The 22,751-nt window shown below is 49.4% G+C and overlaps 1 protein-coding gene across 1 annotated transcript in view; it reads right to left on the bottom strand.

Moving 5' to 3' along the window:
• Positions 1–2,252: 2,252 nt before the first annotated feature.
• The window catches only part of LOC144761920 (chymotrypsin-C-like), a 52,949-nt gene continuing 32,450 nt past the window's right edge, over positions 2,253–22,751 (bottom strand). The window contains exons 5-6 of the mRNA XM_078647117.1: positions 4,044–4,196; positions 2,253–2,641 (exon numbers count right to left, since the gene is read on the bottom strand). Of these exons, the coding sequence (XP_078503243.1) occupies positions 2,624–2,641; positions 4,044–4,196 (171 nt within the window). The 3' untranslated portion in view covers positions 2,253–2,623. The remainder of the gene's footprint in view (positions 2,642–4,043; positions 4,197–22,751) is intronic.

Genomic DNA, 22,751 nt, shown 5'->3' with positions numbered 1-22,751 from the left:
GTGCAAGCCTCTAAGTAAGATTGCATCACTGTGTCTTGTCCATTATTTTAACCATGCAACCACTTACACAGCTATTCACACACACATACAACCTCTGAACACAGCCATACACTCACTCATGCAGACATTCACACAAACATCACTTACCAGTACATCCACTTACACAGCAACTCATTCAACCAAACACCCACTCAAGCAGAAAAGTGTCACCTATACTGCCAGTCACACACCCACTCACTCAACCATTTAGCCACTCACACACCCAGTCACTGATTCAGCCACTCAAGCACCCACTCGCACACCCATAGAGCCACCCACACATACATTCACCCACCTATACAGTCACTCATCTATCAATACAGCGACTCTCACAGCACTCCCCAATACAGGGACTCACACACCCATTTATTCAACCATACAGCTACTCACACACCTACTTATTCACTCATACTACTCACACACCACTTACATACCCATAAAGCCACTTGCAAACGGATACAAAACAGTCACTTACATAATATATGTTAGAAATAGTATCACTCAGTAGTACACAAAGTATATTAATTTAGTCTTTGTGGTACTTTGGTATTTATTTTTCAAGCTCATAAACTTTGAAAAAACACTCACAATCACTGGACGATGTCATCATTGATGTCATTTGAGATGTCATCAGTGATGTCACTGACCATGTCATGAGTGATGTAATATTTGAGGTCATAAGTAGTGTATTGCAGGGGTCTAAGTTATAGTTGGCTCAGATAACTAAAACTGCTGAATATCTATTGACATCTGAGCCTAACTATAATGTTCCCTTTAACCTGAGTTTTTGTCTGAGTATGTATACATATATATATTTGAACCATGCAGGGGTAATCAAATGTGAGCAGTTAACACATTATTTGGAAAACAAAAAATTTACAGATTCCTACATTTATTACTACAGTGCAAAGATGTTATTATCCCAGTAGAACATAGCCGGCTTGAACAATCTGATTAATGCATCACAGACTCAATTCTATAATCCTTTTTCATTCTTTGTAGCTCTAGCTTTTCATGTGGGTTCAACAATAGCAGAACTGATCTTGCTGAGCAACGGTCACCAGTCTACAGTACTCGGTGTCAAAATATCCATGTTATGAACCTTAAAAAGCATATGACAATTAACACTGCCTCTCAAACAGCCGAGCTTCGGGTTGGAATTAAAAAGTGAATAATTCTTGACACTTGAGTAGTCTGTTAATCTCTGTCAAATTCGTGTCATTTTTCTTGGAGGGGCCTGATTTCTGATGTCCACATGAGCTCTTAGAAATAGAGGCTTTGTGTTCTGCTTGCCTGCTCAAACTTATTGCTGATAAGATACGGACTAAAGATCTTCTTTAACCCCTCCCATGCTGGTGACGGACCCGCTCTGTCACCAGCCTCGGTCGCGCTGTGCTGACGGCGGAGCGGGACCGTCACGTCCCGCTCGGCGCGCCTGCACGGCGCTGATTTCGTGCCTGCGCGGCGCGTTCTATTGAGCGGGCGGGACCGTGACGGAACCACTCCGTCATCAGCACAGCGCGCCCGAGGCTCGTGACGGAGCGTTTCTGTCACGAGCATAGGAGCGCCGCGCGGCCCCCCCTCCTCCCTAGCGCTGCGGCGGAATTACAGCCGCAGCCAAGGGGTTAAGGTTTACCAGGCTGTGTTCTGTTCTGCCAAGTCAGCAGAGGGACATACTCAGATGCCCTGGTGGAGTACAGCTCACCATATTCAGAGGTCTCTGCCAGGAAGGCCTTGAACTCTGCCTTCAAAGCAGTTTTCCCGGTGCATGGTCATTCATCTCTTTTCATATTTGGCAAGCCCAGATTTCCCAGGTAGTTACAGTAAAAAAAAGTGACTGATGTCCTAATATCAGGTGTGCTATCAGAGATAGTGAATGCTCCACTGACAGAAACATGGCAGTTCTGATTCTAAATAGAATGAGGAACCACGGGATTTGCAGTCAAGATACACCACCATGTTTTTGGCTTAGTACCTTATCTGCCAAACTCTGAATATATTACAGTTATTCATGAACACAAACCTGCTTCCATAGGATAATACAGCCCAGCGAGGTCCCTATCATCCTATTTGAGAATCCTACAGCATAATTTGCAATAAAACTGTTTGGGGCCCTCTCAAAGGATAGAATTCTGTGACTTCTTCTCTTTATCATAATTGTAACTGTTGTGTATTTCTTAACCTGTTATTTTCTAGACAATGATTCTTGCTGGACATTGAAGTGTGTGTTTTATTTTTGTGCCATACTGTACATGATTTCCAAATCCACAATCACCCTTGGAGTAACGCTTGACTCCTCGATCGAACCACCTTTGAAGCGTCCAGGGTGCAAAGGGAGTAACACGCTTATCCGAATGGGATTCATGACCCTACATGAAAGCTTGAAAGGGCGGGGGTAAACCACACTACCCACCACAGATAATACCCAGTAACCACTGGCTGCTCCAGGACTAAAGGAAAATGTCTCAAATGATGACAACACTCAGTGTTTTTCTTCATCACACAAAGATGCAACAAATCGTCTAGGTTTATTCCATTATGATGCATGACATTTAGAAACACCAGGGTGCTGCATGTTCTCACTTTAGTTGGAGGTAATTTTCTGTTGGAAAGAGAGAGGGGAAAGTTTTAATATAATTTATTTATCATAAGTGGTGCTGGTAATGGTATGCATATCTTGTGCAATGAGTCTTTCTATCAACATAGCCCTTGTTCGTTTTATTTATTACTTTTTTGCACTAATATAGACTACAAGCAATGTTGGGAACCAAAGCTTTGACCACAGCAGGATATGCAGCTTAAGGATGTACATTCCATTCAAACCTCTGGATATAGAGCTCTACACTACAAATCCACAATTACTTGTAATGCAACAATGTCTATGGGGTACTAAGACTCTGTGTACAGAGCTGCTATTAGTCTCCTTCGTTGGTTGACCAATGGCTTTGGAAGGCTAGTTAGTTATGAAGTTAGCAGTGGAACTCACACCTACTTAGCCCAAAGCAGACTGTAACACATCATACGTCACTGACATGTAGCAACAGAAGATATATCACACTTAACGCAACTTTCAGCAGAATTTATAAAGCTTACACATCAAAGAGCTCCAACATACAAATAATAATAATGGTCAGTAGCATGTAAATGACAGCAAACGAAAGCTGAGAACCAGCTCTCTTTATTTATCTGCCATAGATGACTTACTTTACTCCGCTACCCCTGTGCTGAGCATCATGGCATTAACCCAAAAGGCCAGTAAAGCCAGCTTGCATTGGAATGTTCCTCATGCAAACTCCTTATAATCCCAGCCTTTCCCTATTCTTATCATTCACTGCCAGATGACACACTGTTGGAACCTAACCAAGCATCACCAGAAATAAGATCGGTCATTGGATGGTGGTGCTGGTGCAAGGATGTGTCTGGTTGCAATCAAAACGTTGCAGGTGGGAGCCAGAGTTCCATCCAATTTAATCCATCTGGTTCTGAGGACACCCTACTTGGCCACTGTATCTCAAACAGTATCCTGCCCCACATTTTCTAGTGCAGGCCATAATGGCTACCATCCACTACATGGTGTAAGTATCATGATATTCTCTTGGAAGATCATTGGTACTTTTGTACTATTTTTAACAGAATCTTTGTGGTTCAATATTGTCCCAACACTAAAGTGAGGAGATGAATTGCCCTATACAATTTCTCTCTACAAATCCCACTGTGTGATTGGCATGATTTTTAGCTCTTCCATAGCAAAGATCCATTCTCTTTAGTATAATAATCATGAGTTTTTCTATCTGCATGATGAGCAATACACTGTATTCACCGTACATATTCTATATTGTACTGGATATATTAGATATAGAAAACAAATTATGAAGAGCTTAGTGCAATGTACATCCATTCTCCACAACCGGCATGCTAGCTTTATAAGTGCAACACATACTATGTACTAATGTTGAAATCCACATGACGCCTTGTTTACATGAAGATAAGAAGTGTCTACTCACGTCATTGATCCAGTCGATGTAAGCGGAGACGCGAGTGAAGACGGTGGGCTTTTTAGCAGTGTTGCAACCCGTACTTGAACCAAAGCTCATAATGCCATGAACGTCCCATTTGCCATCATCTGCTTGGCAGTTCAGAGGGCCACCAGAATCTCCCTGTCATCAACAAAACAGGTGAATTTAATGTTGCCACTTATTCTTTTACTAAGATATTGCGAGAATAAACGAAAGATGTAATGTGTGCATTGGAAGTTTGCGGAAGTGTTGTACTGCTTTTGAATCCAGGTCAATTTTATTGTGTATTTTAAATAACTAACGTCTACCCTATACGTCCTGACCCACATCCAATGTTCAGGCATGCCATCTTTTTTTGTCTGGCTAACAGAAAGGCATATCTTGAGTTTCATGTAGCTTCAGATAGCATTGCATTCTTCATAATCTACCTCGAAAAGTCCCTAAGAAGAAGTATCTTGGACTATTACACACCATGAGGCATACGTACACTAAAGCATTTTGTGGTACATATGGTAATAGGTCTTTAGTACTCTTTTACGTACACATACAAGACTTAGTGAATTGGCCTGAAAACATCTGAAATGGGGATATTTGGGATATATTCTGATGCAATTTTTATAACTGGAAATGACTATGTCCTCTCTGCACTCTTACTAATTGGGAGTTGAATGTTTCCGGAGGATTCATTGAGGCTTGTAACAGAGTATTCCTATAGCCTCACTTCAAATACTCATAAATTCTTGTTTGAACCAGCATCTTTGTAAACACTGAGCTAAATGCTTTACCGGAAATTAAGTCTGAGGGCTTCCTTTCAATAATAATATACATGTTAACAATTCGTCTTGGGAGGGAACCTTGCTAGACAGCAATTAAGCCATCAAGAAGAGATAGCTGTAAACCATACCTGCCCTTTGTGTTGAAAGGGGTGCAAGATACTTCTGCTGAGCAGCCTCTTCCATCTGCCTTTCGAGCAAATGATTCAATGTAACAATTGATGGACAGGATGCAGGACAATGTCACACATTCACCCCAGTACAGAGATCTGGGCCTAAATCCATCGTTCTTTTACTCACCATGCCATTCCAGTTTGGACCCAGCCATATGCAAATCACTCTTGACCCTGCCCCCAATGGGAACAGTCCAGCCCGAACTGCCAGGCCAGGTTCTCCCTGGAATGGAAACAAGAATCCTAGGACCGGTTTTGGGCTTTCTGCCCTCATCAGCCTGGATAGCTTGACTTCAGTGGCATGGAGAGCACGGGTCGCACATCTGGCCTTACCCGTCCCACTCGACAAATGCAAAAACAACAATTGATGGACAGAATGCAGAACAATGTCATACTTTCACCCCAGTACAGTGATCTGGGCCTAAATCCATCGTTTTGAATGTTTTGGGTTGTTCTGCATTCAGTCCATCAATTGTGTGTCTTTTGCTTTCTTTCCCTCAGTGCACCAAATATGCCCAGGTGTGGGTCCTGGGATCACGGTGCCACTGGAGTTAAGCTATCCTGGCTGAAGAGGGAACCCTGAAATCGATCCTAGGATGCTTGTTTCCGGTCCAGGGAGGTCCTGGCTTGGCAGTTCGGGCTGGACTGTTCCCATGAGGCACAGGGTCGAGACTGATTTGCATATAGCCAGGTCTAAACTGGGGTGGCATGGTGAGCAAAAGAATGATAGATTTAACCCAGATCTCTTGACTGGGGGAGAATGTTTTGATTTCTTCTGCATTCAGTCCATCAATTGTGTGTCTTTTGCTTTCTCGCCCTAAGTGCGCCAGGTATGCCCAGACGTGGGTCCTGGGCTCACTGTGCCACTGGAATCAAGCTATCCTGGCTGAAGAGGGGTGAAAACCCAAAACCAATTCTAGGAAGCTTGTTTCTGGTCCAAGCTATCCTGGCTGAAGAGAAGTGAAACCCGAAACCAGTCCTAGAATGCTTGTTTCTGGTCCAAAGAAGACCTGGCTTGGCAGCTCGGGCTGGACTGTTCCTATTAGGCACAAGGTCAAGACTGATTTCCAAATGACCTGGTCTAAACTGGGGTGGCATGGTGAGCAAAAGAATGATGGATTTAACCCCGATCTCTTGACAGGGGGAGAATGTTTTAAATTCTTCTGCATTCAGTCCATCAATTGTGTGTCTTTTGCTTTATTTATTTATTTATTCATTCAAGAGTTTTATAAAGCGCTGGCTAGACCCGGAGGTATCAGAGCGCTTTGCATGAGGTTCCACAAAAATGACAATTACAAGATTACATCAGTTCCAAATTACATCAGTTGCTAGACAAACAATTGCAAGAGCGTAGAAGACGAGATACTTGAAGTGTAGAGGGGAAGTAGTGCGGGGTAGGGGAGGTGAGAAAGTGAAGATAGGGGAAGAGAACAAACAGTAGAGACGAAAGGAAGTCTGTCTAAAGACCAACTGGGTAGGTGACGACCAAAGGAGGTTATCCACGGCCCATCTCCCCTATAGCTAAACCAGGTAGCTCCATTGGGCATCAGACAGAATAGGTCAGTCTCACTACATTGAGAGAGGAGAGAAGGAGAGAAATAGAAAGAGCGAGGAAGCGAGCGGAGACGACAAGAGAGATGAAAGGAAGTCTGTCAAAAAACTGACTGGGTAGGTGACGTCCAGGGAGTGAATCCCCGCCCTGTCTCCCCTATAGCTGAACCAGGCAGCTCCATCGGGCGTCGGACAAAATAGCTAGATCTCAAATGACGAGGGAAAAATTCACAGATAAAACGGGGGGACTAAAGGGCCAGGACAGGTGAGGACAAAGGTCAGAAGCAGGAAAGTGGAGAAGAGTAGAGTGGGAAGAGTAGAGTAGAGTCATTGCACAGTTCCTTTTTGGAATCTTTTAAACATAACCGCCAAATCCGCTTTTGTGATCACCATTGCAGAGGCTCCTGCGTCATCTCACAGCCACGGGCGTTTGTCTGAAAGAATGAAAATAATCCGAGACTTTACCCGTCTGCTTGCTCATCGTCTTCTTTGACGGCATAGGGTGTGGACGAGGCTGGCCCCTGAGTAGCTGTCTGGGATGAGGCTGCTGCACTCCCAGTTGTAGGTGACTGAGTGGGGGGGTTAAGGCAAAGTGAGGGCTGTCGGACCCCCAGGCGCAAATTCTGCGAGGGATATGCGGCCTCAAATGTAGGAATGCCTCATGGGGAGTGCATCGTGGCTAGTCGGTGCCAGCAATGCCATATAGGAGGACGACCAGCAAGTAAGGACCGATGCGGGATGGTATGGACTGTGGCCCTTCTGGTCGTGCCGGAGTGCATAGGCAGCACGTCGAGAGTCATTGGTGTGGGCTGGGTCCAGCCTTCAGGCGTTGGTGGCCGCTGGCAACGTGGTGTGTGGAGGCCACGGACCCCCAGGGCATGATCAATATCGCGGAATCGGTGTTGTCAGGGTCATATCAGGTCCGGAGGCAGATCAAGGTTGCTCTATAGGGCCGTGAGGTAATCTGGCAATGTCGATATCCCCGGACCATGGTCTAGGCCAAGTAGCAGGCTGGAAATGCAGGGGGAGATCGCAGGCTGAACAGGGAGCTGGTGCGAGGTTAGAGTGAGCCAGGTAAGGCACTGATCTTCATCCGACGGTTGCCAGCGGCCGCCATCTTAGAGTCAGGCAAGCGCCCGATGGAATGTCTCAAAGTAGGGCCGCCGCCAGAGTGAAGTCGATTTGTGTGCCCCCCCCCCGGTCCTAGGATGCTTGTTTCCGGTCCAGGGAGGACCTGGCTTGGCAGTTCGTGCTGGACTGTTCCCATGAGGCACAGGGTCAAGACTGATTTACATATGGCCAGGTCGAAACTGGGGTGGCATGGTGAGCAAAATAATGATGGATTTAACCCAGATCTCTTGACAGGGGAGAATGTTTTGAATTCTTCTGCATTCAGTCCATCAATTGTGTGTCTTTTCCTATGGATATGAACCTGTTCATGAGTACTATAATGACCCATTTTCAGAGTTGTCCCATGAACCTGCGGCTGCTTCAAGATGCATTGTATGAGCCACTCCATCAAGTGGAGATAGGTGCTTTAGCATCAGGATTACCGAACTCTGGCTGTAATAAAACAGATGCAGGTCAACAAGCTACTTCCTCAGTATCAACTGATCACGAGGATCATGTCTGCTCTTTAGAGCTTTTAAAAGTGGCTAATGAGGAATCATTGTCTGTGGAAACTGAATCAGTTTTGGATTCACTAAACATCAATCTTTTTGCAGAAATATTGCCCCGCCACCCCCTCTCCAGCTACACCTAATTTGGCCCCTTTTTTCAAAATTTGCAGTTCCATTTTTAATCATTGTTTTTCATATTCCTGTTTATTAAATGCAATAGCATTGTACTGAATGTGCTTAGCTTGCAATTTTTATCATTTTGCTATCAGCAAGTTGCTTTCCCAACGAATGAGAGGGTGTACTCATTCCCCTTCTGGCCCAATTTGGTTCTCCCTTAGTTTTACTTATTAGATGTTTTAGGCTGCCTCTGCACTGCACAGCCACACATAATACATTTGTTTTGCGACATTGTTTTGGAAACATGCTGTACCTTGTTGTTTGTTATTCGGGAACTCCTCACTCTACACATCTACAAGGTTGCCTGATTATGCACAACAACTTGGTTCATTGTTCTCTTTGTTTGTTTTAGGAACAGCTCCTAACATTCTGAACATAACACGGTGGCATAACTGCAGCTTCCCAACACAGTAGTTTCTCAACACATTTGTTTTATTATATGAACTGTGATTTGTCTCCGTGGGAGCAGAGGGAAGAATTCTGGCAGAGAGGCTGGTCTTTGAATGAAGGCATGCAGCAGCCTGGCGTAAACTGAGTTTACTCTCATGATGCCGACCACCTAACTACACCAGGGAGGGGGTCTGTTGCTGGTCTCAGAGATCACCTATAATGTCCATATGCTCACACAGTGAGGATATGCCTAGACAGATCTATCATTTGCCATGATAGAGCTATTCATTGTATACAGTTTGCCAGTAATGTTGATTACTTTGCTTAGTTGTATTTATTTTCTAATCGCAGGACAATTGCTTCATAAAAGACTATGGAGTTCATTAGGATGGCGGGCGGGCTTTGCCCGCCAGCCACCCTTGCGGTAAACGGGACCGCCCGCCTAAAGGGCGGGGGTCCCGATATGTGCATTAGGATGCGCCCGCCACTGTGGCAGGCGCGATCCTTATATTTAACATTGTGGCGGGCGGTGCTCACTGCACCGCCCGCCACAAACTTAAAAAAGAATGCACGCATTTGCATACACGAAGCGGCAGGCACCGCGCAGTGCCTGCTGCTTGGTGTATGCAAATGCTGGGGGGTACCACAGGTACCCCCCCCTTTGCACCCACCACCTCAGACTTCACCAGGGGGGCCCGCAGGGGGCCCCCAAAGCAAAGACCGCCTGCCTTTCCGTGGCGGCATCGCCGCCGCGGAAATGCACCTCTGGCCACACATCATAATATGGCTGGCGGTGTCCATTGGACACCACCACCATATTATTCCTTTTCCACCCCGGTCGCCTTGCGACCGGGGCGGAAAAGCGGCGGACGGTCTTTCCGTCCGCCGAGGTCCCCCCCGCCATACTAATATGGCAGGGGGGAAAACGGGAGATGATGGCGGGCGGATTGCCCCCGCCAGGCTGGGGGTGGCCACCGCCAGCCTGGTGGGGGCAATCCGCCCGCCATCATAATGGGCCCTTATGATAGGTTCAATAAATATTGTAACTGTATCTGTTTGTTTCTTTCTTTTGTTTACTATGGGCATGAATGAGTGAGAAACAAAAGGTGATGACCTGTTTCCACCGTTCTCTTTGGAACTCGATGGAGCCTATTATGCTGGGAAGATTAGGATTTCAAGCGAGGCACTGTGCGCTAGTCGGATTTGGGCCTGCAGGTACAGATGTGGTAGAGAGACTCAGTCCCCACAGTCTGACGTCCTATTATCCCGAGACATAGTTCTGTTTACTAGCAGAATCCACGCGACAGCTAATAGTGGCTCTAGTGACCCTTTGGCCAGTTTCAGTTGTGGCCCATTCTCAGCCATTTCTCATAGAAATAAAACGCTTCGGAAAAATCCAAAGACTTTGTGTGAGAAATCAATCTATTGCACAATGATCCACAGTTTGTTCCACAGAGTCAAACAGATTTACTTCGCTCACTTTCAGTAGATAGGCTACAAACCCAAGCCAATCGTTAGAGAAAATGTGTGAAGTGTTATAGTTACCATTATACAAGGACAAGGGAACCCAAAGGTAATTCGGTAGGGACCTTGGGTAGTATCATGTTATAGAGAACAGTGGTTCCTATTCTAAAAGAATAAACAAGGGGAGATAATCATACACTAGATAGGAAGTATGTCTTTTGTCCAGCCAGACAAGAATTTATTTTCATAATAGTTTTCAATTAGTAGCGTTTAAGAAACCGTCAATAACAAGTGGGCACAGCCGTGACCCACAAAACACAAGACAAAACAACGAAAAGGATTCGCCAAAAGGCAAGCCAAAATGGGTCTGTATACTTGTACTCAGTTTACACAGACATAGATTAACTTATAAACACCATTGCACACTCTAATACAGCTCAATCTTAGTGCATAAGGTGTATTGGTGTCGATGACGTTTCGATGCCACTATTAAATACAAGGCATCATCTTCAGGACAATAGAATTATACATTGTAGTCTTGACAGTAACATGCTGCGTCTTTTTACATTTACTTTACATTTAAATTGACCAGGATTCAAGCAAGCCGGGCCGACGACGCCTGAAATGGCAGAAACCGGTCCCCGGAAGCTTGTTTCCTTCCCAGTACAAGAATTGGCTTGGTAGTTTGGTTTGCCCTGTTCCCATCATGCACTGGGACAGGAACAGACTAATTTGCATATAGCCAAGTTCTGAGCTGGGATGGTGCAGTGAGCTAAAAAACGGTGATGGATCAAGCCCTGATCTTTGGACTGGGTAAGAGTGGTCTGCTTAATTCAGGCACTCTGTTCATCACCACCCCCTTTTCTGAATCATTTTGTCCACCATAAGCGTGGAAGGGTATACTCAGATGTGAGTCCCTTGCTCATTGCACCATCAGGATTCAAGCAAGCCGCGCCGACGACGCCTGAAATGGCAGAAACCGGTCCCCGGAAGCTTGTTTCCTTCCCAGTACAAGAATTGGCTTGGTAGTTTGGTTTGCCCTGTTCCCATCATGCACTGGGACAGGAACAGACTAATTTGCATATAGCCAAGTTCTGAGCTGGGATGGTGCAGTGAGCTAAAAAACGGTGATGGATCAAGCCCTGATCTTTGGACTGGGTAAGAGTGGTCTGCTTAATTCAGGCACTCTGTTCATCACCACCCCCTTTTCTGAATCATTTTGTCCACCATAAGCGTGGAAGGGTATACTCAGATGTGAGTCCCTTGCTCATTGCACCATCAGGATTCAAGCAAGCCGGGCCGACGACGCCTGAAATGGCAGAAACCGGTCCCCGGAAGCTTGTTTCCTTCCCAGTACAAGAATTGGCTTGGTAGTTTGGTTTGCCCTGTTCCCATCATGCACTGGGACAGGAACAGACTAATTTGCATATAGCCAAGTTCTGAGCTGGGATGGTGCAGTGAGCTAAAAAACGGTGATGGATCAAGCCCTGATCTTTGGACTGGGTAAGAGTGGTCTGCTTAATTCAGGCACTCTGTTCATCACCACCCCCTTTTCTGAATCATTTTGTCCACCATAAGCGTGGAAGGGTATACTCAGATGTAAGTCCCTTGCTCATTGCACCATCAGGATTCAAGCAAGCCGGGCCGACGACGCCTGAAATGGCAGAAACCGGTCCCCGGAAGCTTGTTTCCTTCCCAGTACAAGAATTGGCTTGGTAGTTTGGTTTGCCCTGTTCCCATCATGCACTGGGACAGGAACAGACTAATTTGCATATAGCCAAGTTCTGAGCTGGGATGGTGCAGTGAGCTAAAAAACGGTGATGGATCAAGCCCTGATCTTTGGACTGGGTAAGAGTGGTCTGCTTAATTCAGGCACTCTGTTCATCACCACCCCCTTTTCTGAATCACTATTAAATACAAGGCATCATCTTCAGGACAATAGAATTATACATTGTAATCTTGACAGTAATATGCTGTGCCTTTTTACATTTACTTTACATTTAAAATGACCAGGGACAAGGTAAGATACACACAGGAAAAAAGGGGGGAGAAAAAGGACCACCTTGACAGTTTTTTGTATTTGTTCCAAAAGTTTTTTTGCGTCGGGTGGTATTTTTGTCTGTGATTTGTTTTTCTAAATCAGAGATCTCGATGTTTAGTTTTTTCAATTCTTCCATAGCAATGTCTATCCCAAGCACCATCCAGTGCCTGGAACATGTGGTGCTGATATAAGTAAAGCCGTTCAAATATTTGGGGTTATTGGTAAAGACACCCGGAACGTTTCGGACTTGAAGTCCGACTGGAATTATGTTGGCTTTTAAGTAGTCTGTCAATAGTTTGATCATGAGTATCATGCGTACTTCTTTTTTCTTTCATTTTTCCAAGTCATCTCCTAGAGAAAAGCTCGGCTCAGAGGGTGTTTCTGCAGAATCTGATAACAGGGAAGGACCTCCTAAGATTTTATTAATGTATTCAAGGGTGTACAAAGGTGGGTGGTCGGACATGCCTAACAAGGGGAACGTACCAGGGAGTATTAGTGAGGACAAGGAAGGAGGGGTTACATGGGGTGGACCCACTTGTGAAAAGGGGTAAGGATTTTCCAATCCCTTGCAATCCAGCGATTGCGCTAAGTACTATTATACAAGGACAAGGGAACCCAAAGGTAATTCGGTAGGGACCTTGGGTAGTATCATGTTATAGAGAACAGTGGTCCCTATTCTAAAAGAATAAACAAGGGGAGATAATCATACACTAGATAGAAAGTATGTCTTTTGTCCAGCCGGACAAGAATTTATTTTCATAATAGTTTTCAATTAGTAGCGTTTAAGAAACAGTCAATAACAAGTGGGCACAGCTGTGACCCACAAAACACAAGACAAAACAACGAAAAGGATTGGCCAAAAAGCAAGCCAAAATGGGTCTGTATACTTGTACTCAGTTTACACAGACATAGATTAACTTATTAACACCATTGCACACTCTAATACAGCTCACTCTTAGTGGATAAGGTGTGTTGGTGTTGACGCACTTTTGTTTAATTGTACGCACTGCGCCGATTTTGAACCACACACGGCATAAATGACTACCCGTTTTCCAATCGCCCTTCACCACTATGTACTGCGCCCTTTTTAAATTTTTGTATCAGCATGTACCCACGATGGAACCCGTCCTCACGAGCCAAGTTCGGACCAACCTGCTAAACACGCCAATTTTAACCTACAGGACTGGGTCACGCGCATTATGCTTGAGAAAACTATGAACAACCACCTATTTTTTTTTTTTTTTTTAAAGACCTTTATTGTCCAACATACAGTGTACACAGCATTATAGCTTACAACCCAGCCGGGCCAGCTGCATATAAAGCACCTCGTAGTACATAAAGTAAATGAACACAGCTGAAAGTCCGGCAACCCTGGGGTCCGGCAGCGTATACTAGTACTACACGTTACACCTTGGCATGTATACATTTAGTGTCTGGTAAGTGCATGGTCTGTGGGTTTTCCTGTATGGAGTCAGTGGATCAAAGTGGATGTGCCTAATCTACCCTCATCAGTGGCAGTGGTGGTAGCCGTGCCTGTCACGTCTAATGTGCGTCAATTGTGATTGCCTTTGTGCGGGTCGGCATTCAGACGGGCTGGGCGTCATATGAAGGAGCGTTGAGGGTATTTGGCGACTAAGCGCATTTGGGGCGTGTAACTTCCTGATGTACCTATTCCGGTGGAAAGAGTTGTTCTGCACCTCAGTGCCCAGGCGAGGTGCCCCAGCTTCGGTTGTCACACCCAAGGGTGTACCGTGGCGCAGAATGATGTAAAGTATGAAGTCGTATGTGTACGGACATGGTCTAGGGTAAGATGAAACCAAATCAACAACTAACTACGAAACAGGGACATGGACTATACAGGAGGCGGGTAGGGGCAGGTATGTGTAGAGTTTGCCATAGCGTCGAGGGAGTGGGAATCCGAGTCAGCTTGTCAGTCGTGTCTCGCGGGGTAGGCAGGCGGGGGGGCCGGGGTTCGGGACGGGCAAATCGGTTGTGTAGTGGAGCCATTAGGGGGGGCGGGCCCATGAGCGGTCGGCGGGTGTGGCATTCCGGTGCGGGGCTCAGGCTCCTTCGCAGTGTCTCATGTGACGGTGCGTATCCGGGAGTGAGGCAGGTGATCGTTAGTGTGAGACAGGAGAGTACAAGGCAGACAGTGTGCTGAGCCTGACGGCGACAGGAAGGTGTGTGATACAGCATGTGCGTGTATTAAGGTGCCGTATCGGAAAGGAGGGGTGGCAGCACAGGGTCCTTCACGTAATTCCCTGTTCCGTACATTTCTGCAGGAAGGAGTGCAGTATGTCCTCCCATTGTTGTGCGATGGGGAATTTTCTGAGCCTAGCTGTCTCTTCCCGCTTTAGGACAGAGCTCTCAGCCCGTGCCCAGTTTGTCAGCGACAGACACCAGTGTCGGAGGTGTGGGGGTGTGGCTGCCTTCCATCTCTTGGTAAGTAGTCTTTTGGCTGTGATAAGTCCAAGATCCCAGTATCTAGTCTGGACCCTATTTAGGTGCGTGCGCTTATACAAACCCAATATACAGGCTTCCCACGTGTACGGTACCTGTTCCCTAGTGCAATGTCGGAGTATCATGGTCACTCCGTCCCAGTACTGCTGGAGGGCAGGACAGAGCCAGAGCATGTGGAGGAGATCCGCGCCTATGAGAGAGCAGCGGCCGCAGGCAGTGTCTGTCACTGAAAAGTATTTATTTATCTTGTCAGGGGTGAGATATGCGCGGTGCAGTATATAAAATTGTATGATTTTAAAGCGAGGACTGCGGGGGATGTTCACCGGACCAGCCAGGATCATAGCCCACTCTTTGTCTGTCCAGTCCCGCCCTCTGTCTGTCGCCCATTTGTCCCTTAAGTGCACAGTCGCCGGGAGTGTATGTAGGAGTGCTTGTGTTAGCCAATGACTAATGTGAGTGCCGTTGCTCATGACATGCAAGTACTGTATGAAGTGGTGTATTGGTGGCTCACTAGACATGTCCCCCCAAGCGGTGGTCAACGCGTGGACGAGGGATGCATGTGTTAGGAACTGTCCAGCCGGGAGGGACGCATCCTCTACCAGGGCTGCAAAGGGCAGGAGGGCGCCGTCAGAGTAAAGGCCGCCCATCGTGTCAACTCCCGCGGTGCTCCAGCTATCTAACTGTGCAGCGGTCAGGGTCCCCGCAGTCATCAGGGTGCCTAACAGTGGCAATATCGGCGCATATGGCGTCGTTGTCCGTGTCAGACGTAGGCAGCGGAGGAAGCATTTGCGTGCCACTGCGAGCAGTAGTTGCGGTGGTCGGGGAGTCCGAGTCAGTGGATGGAACAGTATTTGAACCTGGAACAGGGACCAAACGGTGGTATCTGTGGCCGTGTCGCTCAGGTTCTTACCGCCTAGCCAGCTTGACACCCACTGCATTTGTGCTGCCAGGTAATATAATTCCATGTTTGGAACTGCGAGTCCGCCCTCCGCAGTGGGCATGTAGAGTTTCATCAATGCAACCCGAGGTCGACCTTTGTTCCAGATCAGGTTTGGTAGCAGAACTTCGAGATCTCGGAACACCCGAGTAGGGACATATGTGGGTATGTTCTCAAAATAGTATAACAGCCGCGGCAGTACTATCATTTCAGCTAATGCTATGCGACTAGGGACATTGAGCGGTAGTGTGTTCCAGAACCCCACCTGTGCCCTGGTAGAGGCGATCGCCCTCATCAGATTGCCTTCCAAGATGTCCATTGGGTCTCGGTAGATGTGTATCCCAAGATACCTGAATGTGCTGGGGTACCACTGCAATCTCCCACCTCCGATGTGTATGTCACATTCGGGAACGTCCGGGCTAAAGGAGTAGGCCCCCGATTTGGCCCAGTTTACTCGTAATCCCGACATTTCCTCAAAGGTGTCGAAGATGGTAGTGAGGGATTCTGGGACGTTGTTGAGGTCCTTGACGTATAAGAGTAGGTCGTCAGCATATAAGGACACTACATGCAGTCCGTCCGCCAATGGTATTCCCCAGTCAGCTCCCTGCGACCGGAGCATCACGGCCAGGGGCTCCACTGCCAGGGAGAACAGCAGGGGCGACAGTGGGCAACCCTGTCTGGTGCCCCTCTGCACTCGAATGGGGTCAGAGAGCAATGCCCCAGTGCGGACTCGGACTGTTGGCTTACGGTATAAGAGGCCGACCATCATCAGATAGTCATCCCCCAGCTCAAACTTCTCCAACACCGCTCGCAGGTAGGGCCATTCCACCGAGTCAAAAGCCTTCTCCAGGGCGAGTACAAGGCACCCTGCTCGTGGTCATTTTCTCGTGGCGTATTCCTGCAAGCGGAATAGCCGTCTGATATTGTGGGATGTGTGTCTCGTCGGTACAAACCCGTTTTGGTCTTGATGCACCAACGCAGGGACTATAGAGGCCAGCCTGCGGGCCAGTGCGGAGGCAAGAATCTTGTAGTCAGTATTCAAAATTACGAGAGGGCGGTAAGGGCCCATCTGCGCGCCATTCCTGCCAGGCTTGAGTAAGGAGACAAGCGTCGCTTCATTAAGGGTCGGGGGCAGGGTGAAGTCATCGACAGCCGCGGAGTACATCTTCACCAGGTGTGGGATCAGGATGTCAGAGGCGGCCTTATAGAACTCGGCCGGCAAGCCGTCCGGTCCCGGAGTCTTGCCGTTCGAGAGGTTTAATATGGTGTCGCGGAGTTCCTCGGGATCCAGTGGTGCTCCGAGGTCATCCTGTTGTGCCGCCATCAGGGTAGGTAAGTGTATGGCAGAGAGATAGTCCATAATGGCAGGCAATGGGACACGGAGTCGAGAGCGGTATAGGCCTGTGTAATGATCCGTGAATGCCTCGTGTATTTGGCGCTGAGAGTATAATGACCTGCCATCACCGGCTTGTATGGTCGATATCGGAGCCGATCGGTCTTCCCGTGCGATCAGCCAGGTCAGCAATCTTCCCGGTCTGTCACCCTGCCTGTGGATCCGAGCAGAGTGCGCCGCAAAGTTGACGCTTTTCAGACGGTCTAGTAGGCGGTCCAGTTCCGCCTTAGCTGCAGTCAGTCGGGTGTTTGCACCTCCCCCCGCGGGGCCTTCGAGGTCTAGTAGTTCCGATTCCAGTCGTGTCAGGTCTCGCTCAATTTGGCGTCTCATGTGTCCCTGTGTTCCCAGGCAGAGCCCCCGTGTCACCAATTTGAAAGCATCCCACTCGGTTTGGGGAGAGGACGCCGTGCCAGTGTTTAGTTCAAAGTATTGGGCTGATTGCGTAAGCAAGGAGTCTCGGAATGTCGCGTCAAGCAAGAGGTCTGGTTGGAGGCGCCAGATGGGAATGGGAGGATGCGGGGCGTCCCATGCAACAGTCAGTGTGTGAGGGTTATGATCTGAGTGGGTGCGGCCCATGTATTGGGAATCCAGGATCAGCGGAAGGAGGTCAGGGGAAACCATGTATCTGTCCAGGCGGACATGTAGTGCGTGCGCGCCTGACCAATAGTAATACGTGCGTGTCGTGGGGTTGCGGGTCCTCCATGCGTCCTGTAGGCGCCATTGTTGGGCCCAGTTGTGGAGAGCCTTCGTCGTGACGTGTGTCTGAGCGTTAGGTGGGGGAGCAGTGGACCTGTCTAAGTGTATGTCCAGGACACAATTATAGTCTCCTCCAAGGATCCACGGAAGCCCATGCCAGGGCGCCAGCGCCGTGGAGAGGCTGTCGAGGAAGCTACCTTGCTCAGTGTTTGGGGAGTATATGGAGGCAAGTACTACCGGGTGTCCATCAAGTCTGCCTCTCGCTATCACGTACCGGCCTCCTGCGTCTATCTGTGTATCCATGCTTGCCCAAGGAGTACCTGGCCTTATCCAAATGAGCGCCCCTCGGGCATAAGAGGAGTACTCCGTGGCATAGATTTGTCCGCGCCATCTCCTGCGCAGCGCGTGAACCTCAGCTTTGTTTAGATGTGTTTCCTGTAATAAAACTACATGGAATTTATGGCGACGTATATATGAGTATATTTGGTAACGTCTCGATGGTGTGTGTATTCCTCTCACATTCCATGTGCAGATCTTAATCTCAGCCATAATCACTATCTCGGTACGAGGTATCCGCCTCCCCTGTCACCCACCCCCCAGGCAACCGCTTCCACAAGGTTCCCCGCCTCCCCTCCTCACCCCCCGCAGACACACAATCCGACATTTCTATCAAGGGCATAGGCAGTTCTCCGATGTGGGGAAGGAGGAATGTAACTGGGTTCACAAACACTGCTAAACAGCAGTAAATACCAAAAGGTCGGCAACGAACATGTCGCCGTCCAAACGCGCCAGTAGGGCGAAATATTAACGTTCAAGTCTAGGGGGCAGTTCGAGCTAGGTATCAACAAGGCAGTTCTTCAATGTCCAATCAAGTGAGAGCGATTCGTCTGTTGCCCCTCCCCGGACCACAAACTATTCCCACCATGCAGTCTAGTGCGGCATCCAATTAGGCCATGTCTTCACCTGAGGTGTAGCCCCCGGGTGGCTGTGCATATGTTCGTGTGGGAAGCAAACTGTATTCCCCGAATGTGTGGGGGAAAAGGCCCATCCACGCGGTCTGGACGGTTGACAGAACAATCCCTCCCCCACCTTGCCCTTTCAGCGTCCATACCTCTGGGTCAGTACTCACTGCGCTAGGGCTTCTCCGTCTGTTCCCAGGGCGGCGAGGGGCGTCTCCAGCTGCAGCCGCATCCGCTGCATCCCATTGATTGTTCGTCTATGAGTCTCGCCTCCGCCGCCCCGGTGCCATCCGTTGGTTGCATATGTCGCGTTTCAATGGGGCAAGTCAGCCGTTTGTGGCGTGACCTCCGGAAGCTCCACCGATAGTTGAGAGTCTGGAATTCCGTAGATGGCTTCATCATCGCTTTGAGTCATCTGTGGGCTGGTGGCTTGAGCATTGTCAGAGGTTGGTGAAGCGCTTAGCTGGGAGACCCTTCGGAGAGCGTCCCGTTGTTCCTGGAGCATTTGGTCCAGCGGCGGGGAGTGGCGAGTCGCGTCGTCTGGGCGGTCGTTCGTGTGGCCTCTGTTCCTGCGTCTGCGCCGCGGTCCGCGTCCCCGGGGTCGCATCTCAGGATGTTGCGCATTCCTCGGCGCCGTATCCGTCCCTCTATCGAGCCAGTCGCTCACCTCCACTGGGTTGTCAAAGAAGTAGGTTTTGTCTCGCGCTACTACCCTCAATTTTGCGGGGAAGAGTAGGGAGTACTTGAGGCCAGCCTCCCGTAGTCGACGCTTCACCTCCAGGAAATCATGGCGTTGGCGTTATACTTGTATGGTGTAGTCCGGGAAAAACATCACCGTGGTGTTATCAATCCGTACCTCCCCGAGCCGTCTGGTCTCCCTTAAGATAGCGTCTCTGTCACGGTAGTTCAGGACCTTGAAGAGTAGCGGCCTCGGGTTGGAGCCGGTAGTGTGAGGTCTCGTGGGCACACGATGCGCTCGCTCTACCACAAACTGTGGCGAAAGTGTGTCCTCAGGTAATATCTCACGTATCCAGTCTTCCACACGCTGAGTCGGTCTGGCGCCTTCCCATTTTTCCGGGACTCCGACGAGCCTGATGTTGTTGCGTCTCGCCCTCCCTTCCGCATCCTCTGCGCGGTCTTCCAGGAATTCTACCCTGTTCAGGAGATCCTGTACTTGCTTGTCAGTTTGTGAGACTTTGGGGCCAAGTTCGTTTACCGTGCCCTCCAGTATCTTGGTGCGATCAGCCAATTTCTTGTGGCCGTCTCTCAGGTGGGTTAGGTCTATGGCAACACTGTCTATCTTTGACTCCAGGGACGTCCTGGTCTGTTGGAGGGACTGTTCCAGGCGTTCCATGGCAGCGAGCACGTTATCCAACCGCGATGCGACTTGGTCAGCCGCCATCTTGCGTAATGACTTGTCAGATTTTCCCTTCGGCGGGGCTCCTCCTGTACCAGTGCGGGTTCTCACTCCTCCGGACATGTGCGAGGTGGCCCACCGGCGGTAAAGCCCGGGGACGGGATGACCGTCGTTCCCAGGGTCAGCTGTGTCCTCAGGGCACAGGGGGGTGCTCCCGGCGTCCGTATCCGCGGGGCAGCGCAGCTTGTCCTCAGTGCGTGTCTGACGTGAGGGGTGAGTCAGTGCAGCGGTGCGCTGCGGTAGGCAGCCAAATCCTATCTCAGGGATTGTGTGACACCCGTTGTTAGCCGAGCCCCCAGGTGAGCCCGACCCCACAGGTGCAGGGGCCTCAGGTCCTGCCTAGGCCAGTAGGAGGGTCAGCCTGTAGTTCGTGGTTGCTGGGGAGTCCGGGGACATCAAGCGCGGCCAATGTTCACTGTCGACTGACCGCGTAGAGCAGTGTCGCTGTGACCCTGCGGTCCCCAAAGAACATTCAGCGCTGCATTCGTTCCGGGCCCACAGTGTCCACCTCATGCAGTTTCGCGCCTCCTGAGGGCTGGGGTCGTGCCTCAAAGTCCCGCAGCCAACCGGCACTGTGCCTCGCAGGTCTGCCTACTGCGCTAGGACGTAGAGGGGGAAGTGGGGGGCACCAATCAAGTAATGTCCTCCTCCCCCACACAGGTCGTCCAGTGAGGAGGCGCTGAGCCCGGCGTGGTGTGAGCACCGTCAACACGTGGGTGCAGCCGGTGTGGGCCGGTCGCCGCGGACATCAACTCTTCTGTGTGGCCCCGGGTGTACCCATGGAGGGAGTGCCAGTGGGTGGGGGGCCGCAGTGTTCTCACTGGTTTAGGCGGGCAGGGCCCTCTTACCTCCGCACCTGGCCTGCTCTCCTAGCGCTGGTCTCACCTCCACAGGCGCTCGGGCTACCGGCCCGCCCGCCGCACCATAGGTCCGGGCGTCGTCCATTTTGCTGTTGTGTGCCGCCGGGTATCTACTGGCCGGGTCCCCCGTGCCCGTTCCGCTGCGAGGGGGGAGGGGCTGTCGCCAGTGAGCTCAGGCAATCTTCGGGTCTCGGGCCTGGAGCGCGGCCGCCACCCCGTGCTGTGTCGTAGGTCTCAGTCAGCGGGCCTCCGCCTCGGGCCCTCGCTGTCACTTTTGCTGGTCAGGCGGCGGCAGGAGCCTCCCAGTCCATCCCCTGCGCGGCGTCCGTGTAGAGGGCCCAGCATCCACGGCCCCGGCCCGGGCCACCGTCAGTGTAGGGCCCCCGGCTCACCTGCGATGCCGCCTCACTTCACCAGGCAGTCGCATTCGGCTTCATTCCAGCGGGGGGGGAGAAGGGGGTACAGGGAGCATGTCGCCTGAGGGCCCTCCGGGGTCCGTTCCCAGATTTGATCGGATGCAGGCAAGTCCGGATCATAGGCCGCGTGGCGAGGCCTAGACTCACGGCCCAGCCCCCGGCCTCTCGTAATCCCTCCGCCGGCCGTGTGGCAGCGAGCCCCGCCTGCGAGCCTCAGGAGAGTCCGGTGCTCCGGTGGTGGACCTCAAAATTGAAAGTCGGCCAGAATGCCAAAAATACCTTGCCGGTGGTCTGCCTGCAGTTTCAGGCAGTTTCGACTGTAAATACCGGATAATTGGTCCGGGGAAGGGGAGTCTCGACTCGGAGCTCTACCCGGGTGCTGCTGTCCGCATTGCGCGCCTAGCCACGCCCCCATGAACAACCACCTATATAGTCCTAACATGGTTCTGACATGATTCTCATATCTATATCACCCGAGCACGAAATTCGCACAGCAATAACCATACAAATTGCCGTTTTATTCACAAATGTCACCGTTTCTATGCTGAAAACATGCCTAACTTATTTTTCTAAATATGATTTACACCTTTTTCTCCCCCCTTTTTCCCTGTGTGTATCTTACCTTGTCCCTGGTCAAATTAAATGTAAAGTAAATGTAAAAAGACGCAGCATATTACTGTCAAGACTACAATGTATAATTCTATTGTCCTGAAGATGATGCCTTGTATTTAATAGTGGCATCGAAACGTCGTCGACACCAATACACCTTATGCACTAAGATTGAGCTGTATTAGAGTGTGCAATGGTGTTTATAAGTTAATGTATGTCTGTGTACACTGAGTACAAGTATACAGACCCATTTTGGCTTGCCTTTTGGCCAATCCTTTTCGTTGTTTTGTCTTGTTGTTGGAAATGGGATCCCCTGCTGGCAAGGGCTTTCGCCAAAGTCAGTCAGAGACCACCACCCCCAAGTCAGGGCAAGGGAGTTACACGCCAAGATAACCCCTACTCACCCTCTAGGTAACGTGGCGCGAGCAGCAAGGCTAAACTTGGAGGCGATGTAAGTTAAGTATTTGCGCATGCACCTCAGCAACAACACCCAGGCCCACCACAAAGGAAACTCCACACAAGGTTATATAAAAATAGCCTTTGTATTACACCAAAACACATTAGATAAAACACACACTTTACAATGTGCCAGAGGCACGGGCAGAATTTACAGGGGATATGTACAAGACATGGCCACCTGGACCACTGTCAGGAATCAGAAGTAGCACTTTCAGAAATAGCACTTTGAATATAAATCACTGTAGCACAAAATCACACAACCAGTAATTACTGGTAACCAGGATCTCACTAGCACCACCTGT

This window comes from Lissotriton helveticus, chromosome 6, assembly GCF_964261635.1.
Source record: "Lissotriton helveticus chromosome 6, aLisHel1.1, whole genome shotgun sequence".
NCBI classification, from domain to species: domain Eukaryota; kingdom Metazoa; phylum Chordata; class Amphibia; order Caudata; family Salamandridae; genus Lissotriton; species Lissotriton helveticus.
This window is presented reverse-complemented; position numbering and strand designations above follow the sequence as displayed.